Source organism: Guyanagaster necrorhizus (assembly GCF_019112545.1).
Source record: "Guyanagaster necrorhizus MCA 3950 unplaced genomic scaffold BT62scaffold_17, whole genome shotgun sequence".
Classification (NCBI taxonomy): Eukaryota; Fungi; Basidiomycota; class Agaricomycetes; order Agaricales; family Physalacriaceae; genus Guyanagaster; species Guyanagaster necrorhizus.
The window spans coordinates 216,741-235,315 of record NW_025064896.1 but is presented as its reverse complement, the minus strand read 5'-3'; the positions used below and the strand labels follow the sequence as shown (position 1 = coordinate 235,315).

General features: G+C 48.4%; 8 protein-coding genes and 1 pseudogene across 9 annotated transcripts; 5 read left to right on the top strand and 4 right to left on the bottom strand.

Moving 5' to 3' along the window:
- Positions 1 to 143: 143 nt before the first annotated feature.
- On the top strand, positions 144 to 1,019 carry BT62DRAFT_933656 (uncharacterized protein). Its single transcript, XM_043186591.1, has 3 exons — positions 144 to 555; positions 614 to 695; positions 759 to 1,019. The coding sequence occupies exons 1-3, from the start codon at positions 381 to 383 to the stop codon at positions 937 to 939; spliced, it is 438 nt and encodes a 145-aa protein (XP_043038127.1). The 5' UTR covers positions 144 to 380; the 3' UTR covers positions 940 to 1,019.
- A 294-nt stretch (positions 1,020 to 1,313) lies between these two features.
- On the bottom strand, positions 1,314 to 2,898 carry BT62DRAFT_920942 (uncharacterized protein; the record flags this gene model as incomplete). The annotated part of the gene is made up of 10 exons (XM_043184262.1): positions 1,314 to 1,499; positions 1,615 to 1,682; positions 1,745 to 1,760; positions 1,823 to 1,897; positions 2,023 to 2,069; positions 2,125 to 2,341; positions 2,452 to 2,577; positions 2,656 to 2,685; positions 2,751 to 2,781; positions 2,825 to 2,898. 10 exons carry the CDS (start codon positions 2,896 to 2,898, stop codon positions 1,314 to 1,316), a joined length of 870 nt encoding a protein of 289 aa, XP_043038126.1.
- A 5,031-nt stretch (positions 2,899 to 7,929) lies between these two features.
- BT62DRAFT_920941 (uncharacterized protein) lies at positions 7,930 to 8,467 on the bottom strand (the record flags this gene model as incomplete). Its single annotated transcript, XM_043184261.1, has 3 exons — positions 7,930 to 8,152; positions 8,202 to 8,307; positions 8,332 to 8,467. The coding sequence occupies 3 exons, from the start codon at positions 8,465 to 8,467 to the stop codon at positions 7,930 to 7,932; spliced, it is 465 nt and encodes a 154-aa protein (XP_043038125.1).
- A 1,484-nt stretch (positions 8,468 to 9,951) lies between these two features.
- BT62DRAFT_933652 (uncharacterized protein) lies at positions 9,952 to 10,631 on the top strand. The gene is made up of 3 exons (XM_043186590.1): positions 9,952 to 10,182; positions 10,237 to 10,258; positions 10,313 to 10,631. The coding sequence occupies exon 3, from the start codon at positions 10,319 to 10,321 to the stop codon at positions 10,520 to 10,522; it is 204 nt and encodes a 67-aa protein (XP_043038124.1). The 5' UTR covers positions 9,952 to 10,182; positions 10,237 to 10,258; positions 10,313 to 10,318; the 3' UTR covers positions 10,523 to 10,631.
- Positions 10,632 to 11,162: 531 nt separating this feature from the next.
- Positions 11,163 to 12,500, top strand: BT62DRAFT_1007636 (DUF706-domain-containing protein; the record flags this gene model as incomplete). Its single annotated transcript, XM_043177365.1, has 9 exons — positions 11,163 to 11,214; positions 11,270 to 11,404; positions 11,457 to 11,525; positions 11,579 to 11,634; positions 11,685 to 11,815; positions 11,874 to 11,895; positions 11,959 to 12,120; positions 12,180 to 12,259; positions 12,314 to 12,500. 9 exons carry the CDS (start codon positions 11,163 to 11,165, stop codon positions 12,498 to 12,500), a joined length of 894 nt encoding a protein of 297 aa, XP_043038123.1.
- Positions 12,501 to 13,400: 900 nt separating this feature from the next.
- BT62DRAFT_216572 (uncharacterized protein) lies at positions 13,401 to 14,740 on the top strand. The gene is made up of 6 exons (XM_043180090.1): positions 13,401 to 13,605; positions 13,673 to 13,737; positions 13,797 to 13,977; positions 14,033 to 14,155; positions 14,292 to 14,377; positions 14,427 to 14,740. Exons 2-6 carry the CDS (start codon positions 13,735 to 13,737, stop codon positions 14,592 to 14,594), a joined length of 561 nt encoding a protein of 186 aa, XP_043038122.1. The 5' UTR covers positions 13,401 to 13,605; positions 13,673 to 13,734; the 3' UTR covers positions 14,595 to 14,740.
- Positions 14,741 to 14,885: 145 nt separating this feature from the next.
- On the top strand, positions 14,886 to 15,431 carry BT62DRAFT_920938 (uncharacterized protein; the record flags this gene model as incomplete). The annotated part of the gene is made up of 3 exons (XM_043184260.1): positions 14,886 to 15,057; positions 15,111 to 15,192; positions 15,251 to 15,431. The coding sequence occupies 3 exons, from the start codon at positions 14,886 to 14,888 to the stop codon at positions 15,429 to 15,431; spliced, it is 435 nt and encodes a 144-aa protein (XP_043038121.1).
- Positions 15,432 to 15,718: 287 nt separating this feature from the next.
- Positions 15,719 to 16,288, bottom strand: BT62DRAFT_1077409 (uncharacterized protein; the record flags this gene model as incomplete). Its single annotated transcript, XM_043179299.1, has 5 exons — positions 16,265 to 16,288; positions 16,113 to 16,214; positions 16,043 to 16,063; positions 15,961 to 16,005; positions 15,719 to 15,877 (listed from the first exon to the last, which is right to left on the bottom strand). The coding sequence occupies exons 2-5, from the start codon at positions 16,176 to 16,178 to the stop codon at positions 15,719 to 15,721; spliced, it is 291 nt and encodes a 96-aa protein (XP_043038120.1). The 5' UTR covers positions 16,179 to 16,214; positions 16,265 to 16,288.
- A 949-nt stretch (positions 16,289 to 17,237) lies between these two features.
- On the bottom strand, positions 17,238 to 17,319 carry BT62DRAFT_t118 (annotated as a pseudogene). Its single transcript has one exon. The product of its transcript is annotated as a tRNA-OTHER (tRNA).
- Positions 17,320 to 18,575: the final 1,256 nt, after the last annotated feature.

Here is an 18,575-nt window from a genome sequence, read left to right as displayed (position 1 = left end):
CACCAGCTATGGACAGAGGATCAGCATCACAAAAGCGCACAAAGTGCACATCTTTGTCATACCTATGAACCCCCCCCCCCCCCGGTACACGAGGCATTTTTTCGCGGGTGACTCCCACCACCGGGGGGACCTGTAACCAGGAACCCGACAGGCCCATTCCCTTGAATTTCTTCACAGAGAAATATTCCGTTGAGCACGTGGGTGGGGTCGCTACTCACGAAGCCCATCGAAACACGCTCACTGTTAATTGAGAGTGACGCGTCTATCGTGTCTAATTTTTCCAGGATAGCGACCCATTGTACTGGTAACGGCGACTCTCTCCAGGGTATTTAAGCAGCACGCAGAACGCAACGAACAACCCCAGGCTCAAACAAACAACAATGCGTCTTCTCTCAATCGTCTCTCCCGCTCTCATCTTCATCTCCGCGTCGCCCTTCGTCATAGGCGAGGACTGGGTCGTCCAAGTCGGCCTTGCGAACACGTTCACGTTCACTCCGAACGAGATCTTCCCCGCCATCGGGGACACTGTCACGTTCACCTACCTCACCAGGAACCGTACGTATCCCTCCCCCCCCCCTTACCTGCCTCGTGTTTACGCCAGTATGGGAGGCAGATTCGGCGACGACGACGACCTTCACGTCTCCCTGCCCTCCTCCTCCCGGCGGAGTAGGACCCAACGCGTTCGACAGCGGATTGTACGTCGCCTTTCTTTCTTTCTTTTTATGCAATGCCGGCTGTCGGCTCAATGCCCACCTCAGCGTCGACTCTGTCACCAGCCCCGGAACCACCTTCACCACCACGATCCTCGACACCGAACCTCACTGGGTCTCATGCATGCAAGCCGGCGGGGCTCATTGCCGCCTGGGCATGACGCTCTCCATTAACCCCACCACCAACCAGACCGAGGCCGAGTTCATGACCAACGCTATCAACTCGTAAGGAAGGAAGGAAGGGGGGGGGGGGAGATCTGCCGAAAGGAACTTGTATGAATCGTAGGGTTGTTAACCAGAAACCAGAATCTGAATGATGAACTTATGTTAGCAATGGTAAGAAACAAGATCATCACATCTACTCAAGCATCCTCAAGCACCCAACCTATCTCATGCTCTCAGAACCAAACACCTATCCATAACCTTCCCCTATCCGATCCCCAGGCTTCGTCTTCCCCGTACACACACACCCGTCAGAACCTCATGTATAATCGCCACATCCATCCGAATATGCGAAAAAAGGCGGGGTTTCCCCGAATATATCTGGTTTTTTATTTCACGTTGGGTGGGTTAATTGGGGGGGGAGGAGGGTACAGGTAGGATTCACCTCGATAACCGCACACCCAAACGCATAGATGTCTCTCGCGGTAGTGTACTTGGGTTGGGGGTCGAATAGTCGGATGTCGAGTGCTTCGAGAGCGGGAGCGGGAGCGAGCCGCCGAACGGATCCCGCTCAGCGCTAGTGCAGAGCTCCGAGCTCCCGGGAGCCGGCGTTTCCCACAACGAGTCCTAACCCCAAAGTCGGCTAGGTGGCAGCACCTGTTGTAGTCATCGGTCACCAGCATATTGGCCTACAGAGATATCTCTCAGAAACTCGGCCGAGTGCCTAAAGTGGAGAACGTACGCCATGGGATATCGGCAGGGTCCAATGAGTGAAGGTATGCCATCCCACTCGCCACTTCCTTGATCGATCTACACACCAAGAAGGGTCAGAGACGAACGTACGGCTCAGAGAAAAAGAGGAATCGCCTCACCAAACCGGATTCGCAGCTAGAAAGCTCGTGATAATTCCCATTTTGCATCCAGGGCGAGATGAGGCAGAAGGCACTCACGCCGAGGAATAATGGTAGGACATCAGGATGCTTCACGTTCCTCCATACCAAGGCTTCGGGGCAGAAATTCTCAGGCTGGTCCCGCGCATCAGCAAATAATATTGATATCGATCATGATGAAGAAAAATCAAAGAAGGATGGATACCTTGATAACTCATTGACAATGGGGATAAAGGAACGGGAACGAATATACATAACACTTTCATGTGCAAATGAGCATCTCGCCCATCTGGCCTTTCCAAATATCCTGAAGCAACGTCACTCTGAATTTAGAGAATCAGATAATATGATACAGCACATACCACGAAACCACTCGCCCCCAAACAGCTGTACTGCCTTCGTCCGGGCAGGGAAAATGACGTTGGGAGGGTACCATGCGCCTTCACTAAGGCGGGCATCTACTTTGTGCAGCACTTGCGCCAGTAGTCCTGACCGTCTCCCCACGAGCTCATCTCCTCGAATGGGGGGGCGGGGGGCGGGGGGCGCTCGGTCATTGTCCCGACGGAAAGCCAGTGGTAACTATGATGGGATTGTGGACATGGATTCGCGATCTTTCGGCAGTTACCCGTGCCTACAGTACGTCCGAAAGTGAAAGTAATTTAGAAGGGGGTGAGAGGAACAGAACGTACAAGAATTCTCGCTTCATAGCACCAATAGAATCCCGCGACTCTCTCATTCGTTTTTTTTTTTTGCGCATAGCCTTCCGCTTGAAGTATCGTTTGATACCATGCCTGTTTGATATCCTCAAGAAGTGTCTAAAAAGCTGTTATTAAATCTCAAAAGCGAAGACCGGGAAAGAAAATAGTACTTCTGTAGCCCCGAACAGCATTTACCGAAGGGATCACTCCTGATGTCGTTGCTATCTGATGGTATCAAGAAAATCTGACGCATGATAGGCAGCGTATCAGGTGTAGCAGGTGTCCTTTACTCTTTGCTTGTCGTCTTCGAGGTAACTGTTACTGACGAAGTTGGGATGATCTGATCGACCAAGAGCTAACGGACCTCAGCGCAGTATAGCACCAATGCCGCGGAACCGTTAATGAAGACTGGTGCGTCATTATCCCTGGGGAGGGCATTGAAGATGTGTTGGAATTTAGGTGCTGATGATTCAGAAGGAGGCGTATCCGAGTCAAGTCGATAGGTACGAAAATGTCAAAGTATAAGGTAAGCAGTAAATATATATATAAATAGAATGTGACATTAAAGCCGTGAAAACCGAGTCTCAACAGGATGATCATGACTGGTGGCATGATACTGCGCGATGGACCAGGCACCGTTACCATCATGTTTGGTCAAGCGGTGCGTATATAGTTTCCCAAGAAAGGGTAGTGACGATGTTACGGTGATAGAGATGATAATCCATCTATTGCATCTTCGGGACTCACAAGGATACAGGCACCGGGGAGGCTCACCATGCTGGTCTACGACCTGCGCCAGGATTGAATATTGTAGGTTGGAGCGGGCTTCGCCCACGACACTGGCAAGAAGGTACTGCAGAAGCTTTGTATGATAGTCGACGAGAGCAAATGAACGCACGCACCTTGCTACAACCAACGTGACGTAGGGCCTTTCACTAGGTCGCAGAAGATAATAAGTTGCGTCCAGAAATTTGTGTAAAAAATCAGGAAAATCCTGAGCGTGAAGTCACTGTCCAGCCTCGCGTTGTGGTCGAGGCTAGAAAACGGTGATCGGAAAGGTAAATGATCCCATGAGACAGGATGTGTGCACAGCGGTCTTCTTTGAAGTCCAAAGCTAAATTTATGGCACAACCTCCTGACAGCGGTAGAGAGGATAGGACCCACAAAAACGTCGGTCTCACTCAAAAAAGAATACACAACCAGGCTAAATCTCTGGTCGGGACTCAAACCCGACTCCCACTAGACAGTGATACCGCTAAGCTACCAGAGAACAATATTGATCAATTTATCCTGCACTCTATATAAGTATCGTTTCGCACCACCATGCCTAAACAACAACTTTACCGACATCGTGAGTTGGTTGAGTATCATCATCGGTAAAGGGATGATAGCATGACTTGGGAATGGGACGGAGAAATAATCGTAATATAAAAATGAACCTTGTCGACATAAGTTTCTGATCGGGACTCGAACCAGATCCATGGTGAGGTCAATGCAACGAGACTACCAAAGACACGGGGAATTTAGAAATTTAGGGCATCCTGACTACAATACCCATAATCTAAGTTTTCGGAAGGTGAATAGAAATTCCCGTCCAACACCAAAACTTCTGGCAAGCTGTGAAATGGGTCGCAAATCGAAGAAACAAAGAATGGATCACAGGGCCGCTTTACTCAAGTCGAAACTGAACATTCCCTGCTGAACTGATTCGACGCCGAAAACATCCATATGGGTACCTATCTCGGTGTGATGGGTACCATAAAAGTAGATGCGACTGAAATCTGGTCCGGAATGCTTATTTCCGCACCTGCGATAGGGAATGCCGAAACTAAAGGTTTGAGGTGTCCCGAAGAAATAGGTCGGCCCAGAATCCTAGTTTCAGCATGCCTGAAGCTCGGCAGGCGAACTAAAAGTCTAGGAATGCGTTTCAGATGCCTGAGAACTTTAGGTTTACCATCTGCTGAAACTCTACCCCAATCGGAGGCTTTCATCACGAGTTCAGAGTATTCCTGAATCTTTGTTTTCAGGACTTGTTTACGGCAGACTAGATTCACATCCGATATCTTACCTTCCGGGGACAATTCAGGGCCTTCTTGGACCTTTACTTTCGCTACCAGTATCAATAAGTCTCATTTTTCACCCCAAATCTTACATATAGACAGGTAAATCAGACGCTCTCAAATTTCTGCATTCCCGGTGTGAAAGGATACGAAAACGAAGCCAGGGTTAATGTCACACATCTTTGAAATGACCCGGCGGCACACCCTGAGTAAGCATTTCACGACCTGGTAAAGTCAATTCTATTTACAACGGCGGTATCTTTCCGTGGATGACAAGTGGTGCAAGTGGGGGGCGAGAAATAATCGCAATCAAAAACAAGATCTACTTCAAGTTTACCGGCCACTAATTTTCCGATAGGGACTCGAACCCAAATCCTGCGGCCAGGTTCATGTCATGAGACTACCAGAGGACACGAAAGCGAAGCAAGTCAACGTCCCACATCTTCGAGATGATCCAGCAACGAACATACTCCCCCCCCCTTTACGCAGACAAGTGTTCAAACCAAACAAACTAGGGCAGGGAGCCAAAAAGAGCCTCACGCTCATATTTGCGACGGAATCTCACGAGATAGCCGCTAAGCTGCCACGCAATATAATAACAGCCATGTGTTCTGTATCACAGCCTCGATAGAGCAAAGCATACCAGTAATCAGGGATCCTAGAGTCTAGTGGTCAAAGAGAAAAACACGGAGAAGCACACCGTACTAACAAGGAACAGAGAGCGTCCTACTTGCGATAGCATGCAACCAATGGCAATGCATAAATTCCTATTCAAATATTTCCCGGTGGGGACTCGAACCCAGTCATGCAGCGGGTAAATGCCATGAGACTACCAGGAGGCACAAGAATTTCCAACTTGTAACCAAGATCACGCATCGTTGGAATGACGGAAAGAAGAGCCCACCATATCTCTTCCTCGATATGGCGGTGCGCCGTCAGAGAATCGAACTTCAAAAACCGACATGAAAGATGGAACCAAAAAGAGTTCTGATCGATTCGGATAACTGCAAAGTTACCGCGTAATGAGATGACAGCTTATAATTTCCCGACGGAGGTAGATCGATAGTTGAATCATGTCTTATTTCCAGCAAGTGAGCGCTCCAATGTCTAAAGTTAGACGAGGTCGCGACCCAAGCATTTTATAGTCCCAGCAACTTGGCAAAGTCAACCCTATTTCCAATTTGAATGGCGAAATCCTCCCAGAAATGACAGTCGTTGGGAGCCGCGAGAAACAATCTTAATTAAAAAAATGAGCGACAACACTCCAGTGGACATATTTTCTGATCGGAATCGAACCTAGATCCTGGCGAGGTTAATGCCATAAGACCACAACAGTAGACGAAAGTAAGACAATTCTTCGGTCAATGTCACACATCTTTGAAATGACCAGAGAACGAAGAGAAGCTACTATGAAATATCATAACACCCATCTGTTCTGTACTACCGACAGCGTAAAGGCGTGTCGGTTTTTCTGGTAATCAGCCTCTCGCCACGAAGGTAACGAAGTTCGGGGTATAGTGTTAAGTGAAAAAGACTCGTAGAAAGCGACAGCTTCCCTCCTGTCTAACGGAGGCGAAGTCCCGCACACCCTCGAAGCCGAAAAAGCCTCGCCACGCCCGAGATGATGACAAGGAGATGTAAAGCAAAGACTTGGTAAATGAATAAACGCTGCGTGTCAAGGAAGGACAGACAGGCACACCTCGAGCATTTCTTAGAGCCGAAAATCCACTCTTCATATCTTGGGTGTACCTCGATGGCAAGTTGATTGTAAAGCTCATCCATAGCGCCATACCACATTAAATTCGTCCCAAACAGTGTTTGGTACGCCCGACTTCCTTCCCGCGGTATGTCAGCAGCGTCATGTCACAGTGCTCTCAGAAATCTCGCTCGCCGTTTGTCCATCAGCGTCGAGTAGAACAAGCAGGACACTGCCGCTAAAATGATGATCAATCCCAAGGTAACACTAGATGGGAGAGGCATCCTTTGGGTGATTGCGGGTCAGCCAAGGGTCATGATCCTGACGGGACATGCACAAAACGTATCGGACATCAGAGTTTGACTTTGACTCGCAAAAAGTGAGCCTACTATTGCTCTGATGTCTAGACAAAGTTGACTTTGCTCTCCGTACATCTTCGAGCATGACAAGATCCGATTGTCACCTCCTCGAGCTCGAAGGTAGAGTGATGGAACAGTGATAAGCGCTGCACTTAAAGACCAGGCAGACAAGCATAAGCAAACCGTGTACGTCAGAATCGTCGTCGCTGGTTGGAACGTGACCATCATCCAGGGTGACGATGATTCAGGACTTCCGTTCTCCGCCAAAGTTGGAAAGGCTGAAGTAATATCCAGGGTCCACAAGTTTTCTAGCCCATATGGTTGGGAATGACCGAGAAAAATAGGATAGGTCTCCGACGATATAGAAACTTCTGATCGGGACTCGAACCCAAATCTTGCAACAGGTGAATACCATGACACTACCAAGGTAGGCAAGAGTTACCAACTTACCATGAATAGACCCAGCTCACTGGAATGACGCCCTATCACATTTCCTCCCAATGATAGATTGTTCGATTTTGCGATACATGGGCGGAGAATCTCATGCGACAAAAACAATCTGTCGATACAACGTCTAAACTCACGAGGTAACCATTAAGCTACCGCGGAACATAATTAATCGTTGTCTATTTTGTATTAGCAAACGTTGCTAGGGTAAAAAAAAAAAAGCATCTTGGTATCCAGGAAGTTACCTCTCCTCAGCTTGTTATTGTCGGCTACCAAATTCCACGGACTCCGGGACATCGATAAGTGGGAAGACTCAGAAAGCGAGACCTCGCTCGTCCCGTAAGAGAGACACATTCTCGAGCTTGAAAAGACAGAGAAGCGCTTCGAGGTTATGACGAAGACGTCCAAGTGACGTGCCAGATACTTGATAACACCACGCGTAAAGATTGCTGCCTAAACAGGGCGAATGAGCACATGCAAGCGTGTTCGAGCGACTTTGATGACTGCGAGCAGCGTAAGTCTGGGAGAACAAAACATAGTAGGGTCGCCTCACATCGTACAAAAGTGCTACATGCGCCTCGAGATAAGGGCGGCTCTTATCTTAAAGAGTCCACCAGGTCACCATGAGGCTCAACCGGCGTACCCTAATGTCGCAGTTCGATAGATCACCGTTTGAAACCGATAGCGCTTCTTCAGGATGTGGTTATCATCAAGGATGAGAAAGATAGGGAATATATAGCGGCCTGGAAACGTACCAATATGCCATGGACAACGTGGCTCCTCTATCGACATAATACATGTCGAATCTTATTCTGCGTCCCCGTCTTCACAGGGACAAAGGTCAATACCCGTTCTTCGTGGAGCTGTAGATGTCGCTACGATCTTCACAATGATGTCGCCCACACCACTACATTCGCCTGCGCGTTACACTCTGAGCGAACAGGACATCTGTGCAGGTGGCGCGATAAGCTTCGTTCCATTCTCTCGAGAAGATGACAAGGAAGGATTCGCCATCGGCCAAAGAATAGTCATAGGCCGACGGCCAAACCGCACTTGCGGTTCGTCTGCCTCCTGGAGAAACATTTCCGAAATGGGATAGAAAGTTTGCCTTAGAATCAAAGTTATATGGCCTGCCAATAAGATCAGGAGGAAAATATCGAAAGTTAAGCGCGAACTGACCGATACCCGGCCATCTTCTGGTAATATTTCACGAGAAGATCCGCTTTCCACGGCTGTAGGAGTCGATATAATGGATGGTGGTGGCAGTGAATCCAGGGATAGGGGCCTGCGCAACCGGTCCGCAATTAACCATCGCGCGCCGTTAAGTAAGACCCTGGTGCGAAGACCGCACCACTGCTTCCGGAAGCGTTCCCAGAGTTACCGAGTGGCCGCCTCGTTGCGCGAATCCGAGCCTTGCCCTGGCCAGATGTGCAGATACCGGTCATTTCGGACTCTTGTGCAGTAACGGCCAGGATTTTTGTATTCGGACGCTCGAGCATGTGTCGTTTTTATCAATGCCTGTGAAATCTCTTGTTACTAGTGACAACTCCACTACGCTGTTTCTGTTCTGCAGGCTAAATCTTCGCGATGAAAGAGTGGCTGCTGAGGAACGATGTTGCCATGCCTTCCGAAGCTTTTTCAATATCCAGTCTTCACCGGTTTGCGCAGAAGGTACACGGGCCAACGCAGAGGTTCTTCGCTAAATATTTTAGACAGACTAAGACAAAAAGGCAGCGCCGTGCGTACAATATGATGCCATAATCGCCCTCATCGTAGTTCGTAGTAGATCGCCAACTTCAAGTCATGGAACTACAAAATACGGAAAGAATTCATTAGAGCCAAATCCTGGGGTACGGACCGCAAGCAACAAACCTTCCACCGCCGTGTCGATTTCTTCCTTTGAAAGTTCCCGGCATACAACCCTTATATTGAGACATGTCCTCGTGGCCCTTGGTACCAATGGCAAGAAGCCTCAAGACGGCAAGCCCACTGCTTTCCGCCGAATACTCTGTCAAACGCACAATTCGTGGTTCCGGGAGTAGGGGATTGTGTGTGCGAAGTTCCACAGGTGGGTAAAAGTGAGTCAATCGTTGGTCTCGTGCTTCCCCAGAGTGAGTTGAGGGCGGGAACGTTTCTTCACAGATATCAATAATACGAATAGGGTTGAAAGTTGGTTGTACGTACAAACCCTGGAACAATCCTGCGAATGAGCGCATTGAGTTATACACGCAACGTGCGATTGACCTTTGAGTGCGCTTAGAGTGAGTAAAAATAGGGTCGTCCTAGAACGAGGCAGAACAGCACATTAGGGAAAAGTAGACACAGGCAAAAAAAAAAAAAAAATTCAAGTACCGTAGGGCTATCTATACACAATAATTTCCAATCATCGCTTTTTCTTGGTCGAGAATGGCCTAATTAGAGTGATATCTTGCCTAACGGTGAGAAACATTTTTCTTGCGATGATGGTGAAGTTCGAGGTCAAGCCGGAGATTGCCGATAAACAGCGCCGGCAACTTTGATGCATTCGGCCCAACTTCGGTTTTCCTTCGACTCACACCGTCTCGTCCAGTGCAGTTCGTGAAATTCTGGCCCAGCTATATCTGAATTTTGGGTGCCGCTGCGCTCTTTCTGTATGATTCTTATCTCTCCATGTGTTTCTAGGTACCCGCCTCGTTGAACGACTCAATGGTGCCTGTGGGACATCTTGGCATCTATTCAAGTTGACATGGGACCATCATTGAGTTATAGTTTGCGGCGACACCAACCCTGTCCCAGGTTCACAAAAAGTTCACACTGAATCCTATCGCATGACAGCTTTTGCAAATTTCCCCAACTAGGCCGTACAATGGTGAATTATCAATTCAGACTGCAAAAATGTGCAGGCTTTCATTCTCCATTTGACCTAGGTATATAGAACCGGGTGCTATTTCTCTAGTGTGGGATACCGTGTCTCGTCGGCCGTGCTATTAGCTCAAGAACATGAATCTTGGTCTCTGTCCGAGGTAAGAACTTCAGTTTGGAAATATATGCTTCGAATGTTCATCGATAACTGCGTCACGACGCACGAACTGCGTAGTCAGGGAATACTAATCGTCATGGCACCGTGAATCTGTCTAGTCAGACTTTAGACATTTCCATCTTAATAATCCATCGAAAAGATGTATGTTTTTCATCTTCCGCAACTTACTAGCTTCGACATCAATGATAAATGAAGGGCCTAAAAATTGCGGGACTATGTATGTCATTTCGGAACTCCTTCTGTGGATTTTGCTAATTGATTGTCATTATAGGCTAAGATGAAGCCGCCGTGCAATCCCCACGAGACGAACAATAGTCGCAAGGTCCTTATCGCTGACTTGACCGACATCTATTCGCCAAGATTTATTGTTTTGTTCATTGCAATTTCCAGAATCGGTTTCGAACGCAGGCCCACTTTTACACAGTACTCGCCACTAAATGTATTCACGCTGAAGCCATCTTCTCCGCTCAGAAAGCGTTAACAATATCCACGAACTTCCTCAAGCACGCCACATCGAAAGTTTGTTGCGATAAGTCGGTGACGCCACGCATCGCCGCTCAAACATCCGGCGATACAAGCCTGAAGAATCTGTACGGCTTAAATCAACTTCCTAAGACACAGAACCAAGTCTAGATCGACAGAAGTTTGACCCTCTTAGCAAATGTCCAGCTCACGCCGCCGCCGGGGCTCCAGCTTCACGCGCAACTACCTAATATAACTTGTCGTTCCCAACAGATATCCGAATTAGGCTCCCAGGGATGAGTCTATCACATCGTGGCCGCCGAAAAGAAGTTGCCTCTCCATATGACATTGAAGGCACGCGCTGGTTGTTGATTGATTGCAAAGAAACTCGTTATCTCATTGGCAGAAGTTCTTCCGAAATGTGGGTTAGGGTCGACTTCGAGAAGCAAGGTGGACATGGACTGTATACTTTTCGAGTCATGAAAAGATTGACTGCGGGCATGTCCGGACAACACATCTCTCCACGTGTGTTTGCTTCCGATCTCTGCTCGAATACGGACCTTGACTCAGCCTGAGGACATCGGTATTTAAGCACCTCCAATGCTACGCCCTAAACTCCATCCCCCCCAGTCCTCTTCCTCACTCTCACCTAGACAACAATGCGCACCATCTCTAGCGAATTTGAAGAGGTCTCCGACGCTGTCGATGCAGGTAACTTAAAACTCGTCGTCTAGAGTGCCGCGCTGACGACCGTTGCCCCTTGTAGTTAACATCCTTAAGGGCAAGGCTCCTGCTGTCTGGGACAACAAGTCCGAGTTTGACGAAAACATGGACAAGACGCGATTCCGCCAATACGAGGACGCGTGTGATCGAGTCAAGACGTTCTACAAGGAGCAACACGGTCGGTCTTCCCTCTCCTTCTCGTCCTCCCCTCAGATCTCACGCCCTTGCAGAAAAACAGACTATGGAATTTAACATCCAGGTGCGCGCTACCTTCCGCAAGAACGTCCGGGCGAGAATGGGTATGCTTGGTGGAGTCCCTTTTCGTTCATGATACTGATGCGCGCCCATGCAGGCGTCTGGGAGGCTATCGAGATGCTTGACACGCTCGTCGATGAATCGGACCCTGATGTAGGCCCTTTCCGTATTCCATTCAACCCTTCCAGCTCATAGCCCACTAGACCGAACTTTCGCAAATAACACACCTCCTTCAAACAGCCGAGTCCATTCGGCGGGACGGAAAGCCCGAGTGGATGCAAGTGACTGGGCTGGTGCACGATCTCGGGAAACTGCTTTTTCTTTTTGGTTCCGAGTCAGTGCCGTCTTTTGTCATGATCCGTGTTAATTAACATACCGGAATGCTGTTTTAGGGGACAGTGGGATGTTGTCGGGGTACGTAAGGTTTAATTTGGACTAGTGGTACCTTGGGGACTGACATCATGTCTTCGTTCATAGGATACGTTTGTCGTGGGGTGCCGGTTCTCTGATAAGATCATTTATCCGGATACTTTTGCCAACAACCCGGACTCGACGGACCCCGTTTATTCAACAGAATACGGCGTCTACGAGCCTCACTGCGGATTGGAAAATGTCATGCTATCATGGGGACATGATGAGGTTCGTTTTTTCTTCTTGGTTAGACCAGGAATTGATTGATTGATTGGCCACTTGTTCAGTACCTATACAACGTTCTCAAAAACCAGTCATCCCTCCCGAAGGAAGGTCTTGCCATGATCCGGTATCACAGCTTCTACCCGTGAGTCTGGCATTTGTCTCGACGCTAGCAATCATTCTAACCTCGTATGTGCAGATGGCATCGCGAAAATGCCTACACGCACCTCACCAATGAAGAAGACGAAAACCTGCTCGTCGCCGTCCGAGCATTCAATCCGTATGATCTGTACAGCAAAAGCAACGAAGTCATTGACGTCGAAAAGCTCAAGCCGTACTATAAAGGCTTGATTGAAAAGTTCTTTCCTCCGGTTTTGGAATGGTGAACTGTGCCGAAATTACACCGTTCTTGCGATGACGCTGATTCTAATTCTCTCGATCTATGCTATTGTACTTTCTTGTTTGGATACCGCATTGTTTTCGTTAGTAACCTAGCTTAATGTTTAATGACAGTCTTACGTGCCTTAGGCGTATTCCCTCATACCTATATATGATCCAATTTTACCGTGAACTTTTCAAAAAAAAAAAAGTCAGAGCTATGACATTCCCAGTTTCAGCCAGTCACCATTTCTGTGGACGTTTCTTACGTGACATTCTGATATGCATCATGCGCCACGAATTTTCCATATCATGGTATCTAAATTGGCTTTTGAATGGTTTGATGTCCCTCAAAGATGACACTGCGACTCGGCCTTGACGGACAACAGAGATTATAATGGCATACCACAGCAAATAGGGACGATCAAGTCAAGAGAGGCGCTGCAAATGGTAAGTGGAGAGTGAAGAGAGAAGAGAAGCCAGAAGATAAAAAGAAACCGTTCCCCGCTGAAATTTTCATTTGATGGACCCAGTAGCCAGAGCAGGTTGCCATCGCTATAAATGTTCGGCACACGCGTCTACCAGAGGTTCTGAGGAGTGAACTAAGACTATGACATGTATACCCATAGTAAGCTAATAGGAAGCCAATTGGCAATGATGACTTATCCTAGTACTAGGGATAATGAAGGATAACTCTTTGGATAGTAGCAGATATCGCACCGGTATGGGGGATGCGCCGGAGAAGATCCGTCTGTAAAGGTGATCTCGACGAAGATGGGAACCAACGAGCTTCAGGGATGGCCTGATGGCGAGAAGCCAGAGAGAATCGGATGACTGAGCATCATGACAATGGCCGGCCGGCGTTAGATCACGTGGTGCGTGTGACTGCCGTTTCCGTCAGACGGACTCGGACACTGGTGGCTGACTGTCATTGTTTTGATTTTTAGCCGGGTCCCATTAGAGATACCAAGGCCTCGACATTTCACGGTAACCGGAAGCTGCAATGAATATGGGGTCGGATACTGTGGCTACTCACATGGGCTGAGGCAGTTCAAGTTGCATAGTCTTTCCGATTGGCAGCAAGAGATGGCAGCGGATCCAGGTCACTGTTCGGTTGGTCTTCGTTGAACTGCGTACATCACACTTTCTGATTTTCTAGTCATCATAATATTAATCCCAGTACAATTTTGTGAACTGGCCGCAGATGAATTTGAAGCTGATTAAGTTTAGGCCGGAACATTCATGGTGGGCAACCAGTACTGTTCATTCGAATTTCTCAATAGTAATTGGGCTATAATTCTCAGGCCGGATGGCTCGCTTTCGACTCGTCGTTTTCTTCCCTCGTAAGTGCCTTTTCTCCTCCAACCGTTGTTTCAAAGACCGTCCCGGCACCAAAATCGACGACGCGCCCTGAGTACCGTGTTCTCAAAGGACCGGCCCAATATTTGCTGTATACCTACTGCTGGCCGGCTTCGTACCAACTCAGTGAGTCGTATGCTACAGGCTGTTCTTCTCTCCCTTCCTTATAGTCCCTTCATAGTCCTCCCAACTGAGTCCTACATTTTTATCGCATGGTGGAAGCGATTCATGCTTGCTGAACGGACACGATCCTTTCTATTCACGTCACCTAATGCATACTCCCGTGTCCTCAAGTATCTGCTACGTAAGTATATCGGTTCCTTGCATCCCGAGGTGCCAGGTTATGTGAGTTTCTCACTAGCTGGTGGAAATCGTCTCGAAGGACCCGTAGCTCAGGGCCTTGATATTAATTCGAATATAGATGTGAAATTTCTCACCAGAAGACAAGACTGCTGAGCTCCTCGCGAGACGCTGGGGCCAAGTTGTGGCGGATACGACATCAGTGTTTCGGAATCCACAATTCCAAGTCTGTTTCCCCGTCAGGAAATTGGCAGTTACTCAGTCATACAACTTAGAATGTCCATTATCAAGTCTCGGGACCACCATTTGACGCTGAGGTCTCGCAGCTCCCTGTCGCCAGCCTGAAGCCTCAAGATCAGCCATCAACAAAAGCGCACAATAAGCGCAGTTTTCTGACTAAGAGAGATCAAATCACACACGTGAACACGAAGCTCGGTATATGAGGCATTTTTCCAAGTTGACTCCCACAACCGGGGACCTCAGCCCAGGAACCCTAAAATATGTGGGAGCCTGCTTACCTTTCGGATGCATCGACTTCACTGACGGAAAGCCACTCCATCCCGCCTGTTGGGTTCCTACTCACGACGACAAGCGAAATACGCTGACTCCCTGGCGTCTGGTGACAATGAGCGCATGCTTAATTTTCCAGGCTCGAACCCATTGCGCTGGTACACAGAGCTCCCTCTGAATCTACAGTATTTAAGCCAGCAACCCAAACTCAAATCCCCACAACAATGGGTCTTCTCTCAATCATCTCTACTGCTCTCATCCTCATCTCCGCGCCCCTCGTCATGGGCGTGGACTTCCCCATCTCCGTCGGCCTTGATAATGGGTTCACGTTCACCCCAACCGAGATCTTTCCGGTCATCGGGGACACCGTCACCTTCACATTCCTGACCAGGAATCGTACATCTATATCCCTCCTCCTGTTGTCTTGCTTGCTCACACCAAACTGCCAGATTCGGCGACGACGACAACGTTCACGAACCCTTGCCCTCCTCCCACGGGGGGTATAGGACCGAACGCGTTTGATAGCGGATTGTAGGTGTCGCGTCGTTCATCCAACGACGGTTCGTTGGCTAATGCTCTTCCTCCTTAGCATCGACGCCGTCAGCATGCCCGGTAGCACCTTCACCACTACGATCCTCGACACCGAACCTCACTTCGTCTCCTGCAGCCAAGCTGCCGGAGCTCACTGCCGCTTGGGAATGACGATGTCCATCAACCCGACTGCCGACATGACTCAGGCTGAGTTCTTTAACAATGCCGTCAATGATTGAAGAAATATCATGGCGAAAGAAATATATGTTGTATAACGGTCGAATCTTGCGTCGTATTCTGTGCCAAGCTCACGATGGATAATTTTTGTGAATTACCAGGATTTCTATGACAAAAAAGTTGATCAAAAGCTCAGCGTTAGTAATGAATAAAATTACCTCTGTTCCAACTCCTCACCACTTCCCTCGCACCCAACCTATCATACCTCATGACCAAACACTCTTCCCTGCCACAAGTTTAGCCTTCCATTCATCAGCACCTCACGTATAATCCCAGTATCATGAATACCTTACGCTAAGATGAGCAAAAAGGAAGAGGTAAAGCGAAACGTTACTGGGCTAATCCCACACCGAAAGGCATGCACGTTTCTTGCGTTGGTGTGCTTGCGCCTGATTATGATATCCAGGCGCGAGTCATCGGATAGACCCAGTACAGAACTCCCGGGAACCTGCGTTTCCACAACAAGGTCAGTATATTAGCCTTCACATGTCTCAGTCAGATTTCGGCGAGAATCCAAAATGAACGACGCACCTTACGGATATCCGCACAGTACAAGGAATGGTAGGTATGCCCACACTGAAAATGAGCTCGGCGCGAAGAGCTCACTTCTCACGCTTCGGATAGGCCTCTCGCGCTGGCGCGCATCAGCAAATAGTGTCGACAAAAAAAATCAAGAAGCATACCTCGCGCGTACTCCTCGGACTCATTATCGATAAATATATGTAAGCCTTTGATGTGATGAGCTGCATATTGACATGCCACCTTTCCAAATATCCCGAGCCAACCTAAAGGGGCCATAAATGATAAAACACAGCACGTACAGCGAAATTACTACCGTGCTCCTAGCGTCCAGACAGGAAAAATGCATTGGGACAATACCATGCATCGTCGTCAAGGCCAGTACCAGCGCTTACACCAAAAGTCTTGATCGGCCTCCCCCATTAGCGCGGATCAGCAGTATAACTCTTCGGGCCGGGAAGACGCAATCGCTTGTTGGAGGTGGTCAATAACGGACCGTGGGTACTCGGAAGGCCACTTCGCGGTCCCAAAGAACGTAATGGATGCCATCGAACACGACTGGGGGATCTGGATGCATACGAGCCTCGAAGGCAGGTCACCGTCCCCCAGTTTTTGATGAATCAAAGTTGATGCTTATGTCGTACTATTCGTCGTCCCCCGGCGGGAAATGATGTCAGTGGTGGGGTTTTAATGCGGGCATGGCCTCACTGTCTTCTGTTGTACCTAAACTACGTCCGGCAGAGATGGGAATAAAGGATAGATGGAGAAATAGAACATACCAAGAAGTCTCGTTTCATGTCGCCAATTTATCCAGTACGTGTCGCATTCTCACGCATAAAGCATTTAGTTTATGATATCGCTTGATGCGCGGAACTTGTCCGCCTGATTGATATTATCGAGCTTGCCCTGGATGGAAAGACATTGTTACGATTCTCACGCCACAGACGCGTCTCAAACTTACATATGTACGCCAACGTGTCAGTAGATTTCGAGACATGTGATACTAGTGTTTTTGGCCTTTGTATCATATATACCGACGAGATGTATAAAAACACGAAGACAAAAGGTCTCGAAAAAATCTGCCACAACCGCGCGCCAGTCATGCAATCCTGCACGTGATAGTTGTAAATTATCGTATCAACATTCCCCCTTCGAGCAGGGGTCGGCATGAAACTGTAACTTACCCGCCCCTTGAGGTTCCGTGAGCAACCCTACACTGTGCAGTGAATATTAAAATTTGCATCATTCCAGACAACAAAAAATTAACGAGACATTTATTGACGCTGACTCGCTGGCTGGGAGTCGAACCCAGCTTTCGCGCGGATGTCCGTTCATGACAGGCGCGTACACTCACCAATATACAACCAGAACAATATACAACCGGAGAACAATCCATGATGGTCGATAGTAATTAGTGATCGATGCCCTCCTGGGCAGGGGTTCCTCCACCTTATTCACCACGATTTATTGCAACATCCATGCCTGCTTGCGAGTGGTGTATTCAAATTCAAATAAGAAGCTGCAGTAGCAGTGTTCTGTTGTGGCTAGCTCAGTTTGTTTTGATGACTGCACCTATTTCCCTGGTGGCCGGGACCTTAGGGCTTCGAGCCGTACCGTATACAGTGTATGGCCATATAGGGGACGGCCGTGACCCGTCAGAAAATTTGGCGTTGATGGTACGGTGACGGCGATGGGCGATCATTATTGTATATGTACCGATAGTTACCCATAAGAGCAGAAATCAGGGCCCAGTATAGCAGAAATGGTCAGCTTTCGTTGTTTTGTATCCACGTTGGTCGAAAAACTCCCAAATTTGTCTGTTTTCAGGTACCTGTATAGACCCACATGGTCCAAAAGAGACTGAACCGTCTGACAGCACCCGTACAGCACCATACAGTGACGGCGCGAAGCCCTAAGACGCCTGGACGGATACAGATTTACATCAAGATCAGTACAAAATAAATACTAAAGAACTTTGCGACCGTAGACTCTGCTATATACCTATCATCAGCCAAGAAGGCGCTACGAAGCCTGTACAACACTATTCAGAGGCAATTAAAGTTGCATGCTTTTCACTGCAATGCAAATCCAATGTTCTTGACATCTGGACAATTAATGAGTACGTTATCTCGAAGCTAATTCATTGAAACAGAAGGACTCACCAAAACACCGCCCTCGATACAACAGAGCTCAACTCTCTCGGAAGACTCAAAGGCCGTAGGATCCTCTCCTCCGGAAGACCGAACCGTCCCCTCGAATAAACATCCGCCGGATTATTCTTCGTTGGTACATAAACCAATTCCACTATCATCTTTTTGGCCTCCAGCAGTGAATGTATACGCTTGACCGACGAGTCGATCAACGGATTTCGATTCTTCTTTTTATAAAACGCGCCAATCACCCCAGTGTTGTCAGTGAACATCGTCATCTGTATGCCTGGCGCTTGGATCGTCTGCAGCCCTAGTTCCACTGCGAGGCATTCAAGCCAATTTATGTCTTCTGGTGTGAACGAGCAGCTAGGGTGATAACGCCATGCGTCCCAAAGCCCGTCGATACAGATCCCGATGCCCCACCTACTGGACGCGTCGACAAAAATGCTGGTTCGTGGACTGAGGAGTGTCGCAGGA

Excerpts from the sequence above, each read along its gene's own strand:
- BT62DRAFT_933656 (XM_043186591.1), top strand. The coding sequence starts at position 381 with ATGCGTCTTCTCTCAATCGTCTCTCCCGCTCTCATCTTCATCTCCGCG. Across the intron at positions 556-613 it reads CACCTACCTCACCAGGAACC|ATTCGGCGACGACGACGACC; the intron begins GTACGTATCCCT and ends TATGGGAGGCAG. Across the intron at positions 696-758 it reads AACGCGTTCGACAGCGGATT|CGTCGACTCTGTCACCAGCC; the intron begins GTACGTCGCCTT and ends TGCCCACCTCAG.
- BT62DRAFT_933652 (XM_043186590.1), top strand. The coding sequence starts at position 10,319 with ATGAAGCCGCCGTGCAATCCCCACGAGACGAACAATAGTCGCAAGGTC.
- BT62DRAFT_216572 (XM_043180090.1), top strand. Across the intron at positions 13,978-14,032 it reads GCCGGCTTCGTACCAACTCA|TCCTCCCAACTGAGTCCTAC; the intron begins GTGAGTCGTATG and ends GTCCCTTCATAG. Across the intron at positions 14,156-14,291 it reads TGTCCTCAAGTATCTGCTAC|AAGACAAGACTGCTGAGCTC; the intron begins GTAAGTATATCG and ends ATTTCTCACCAG.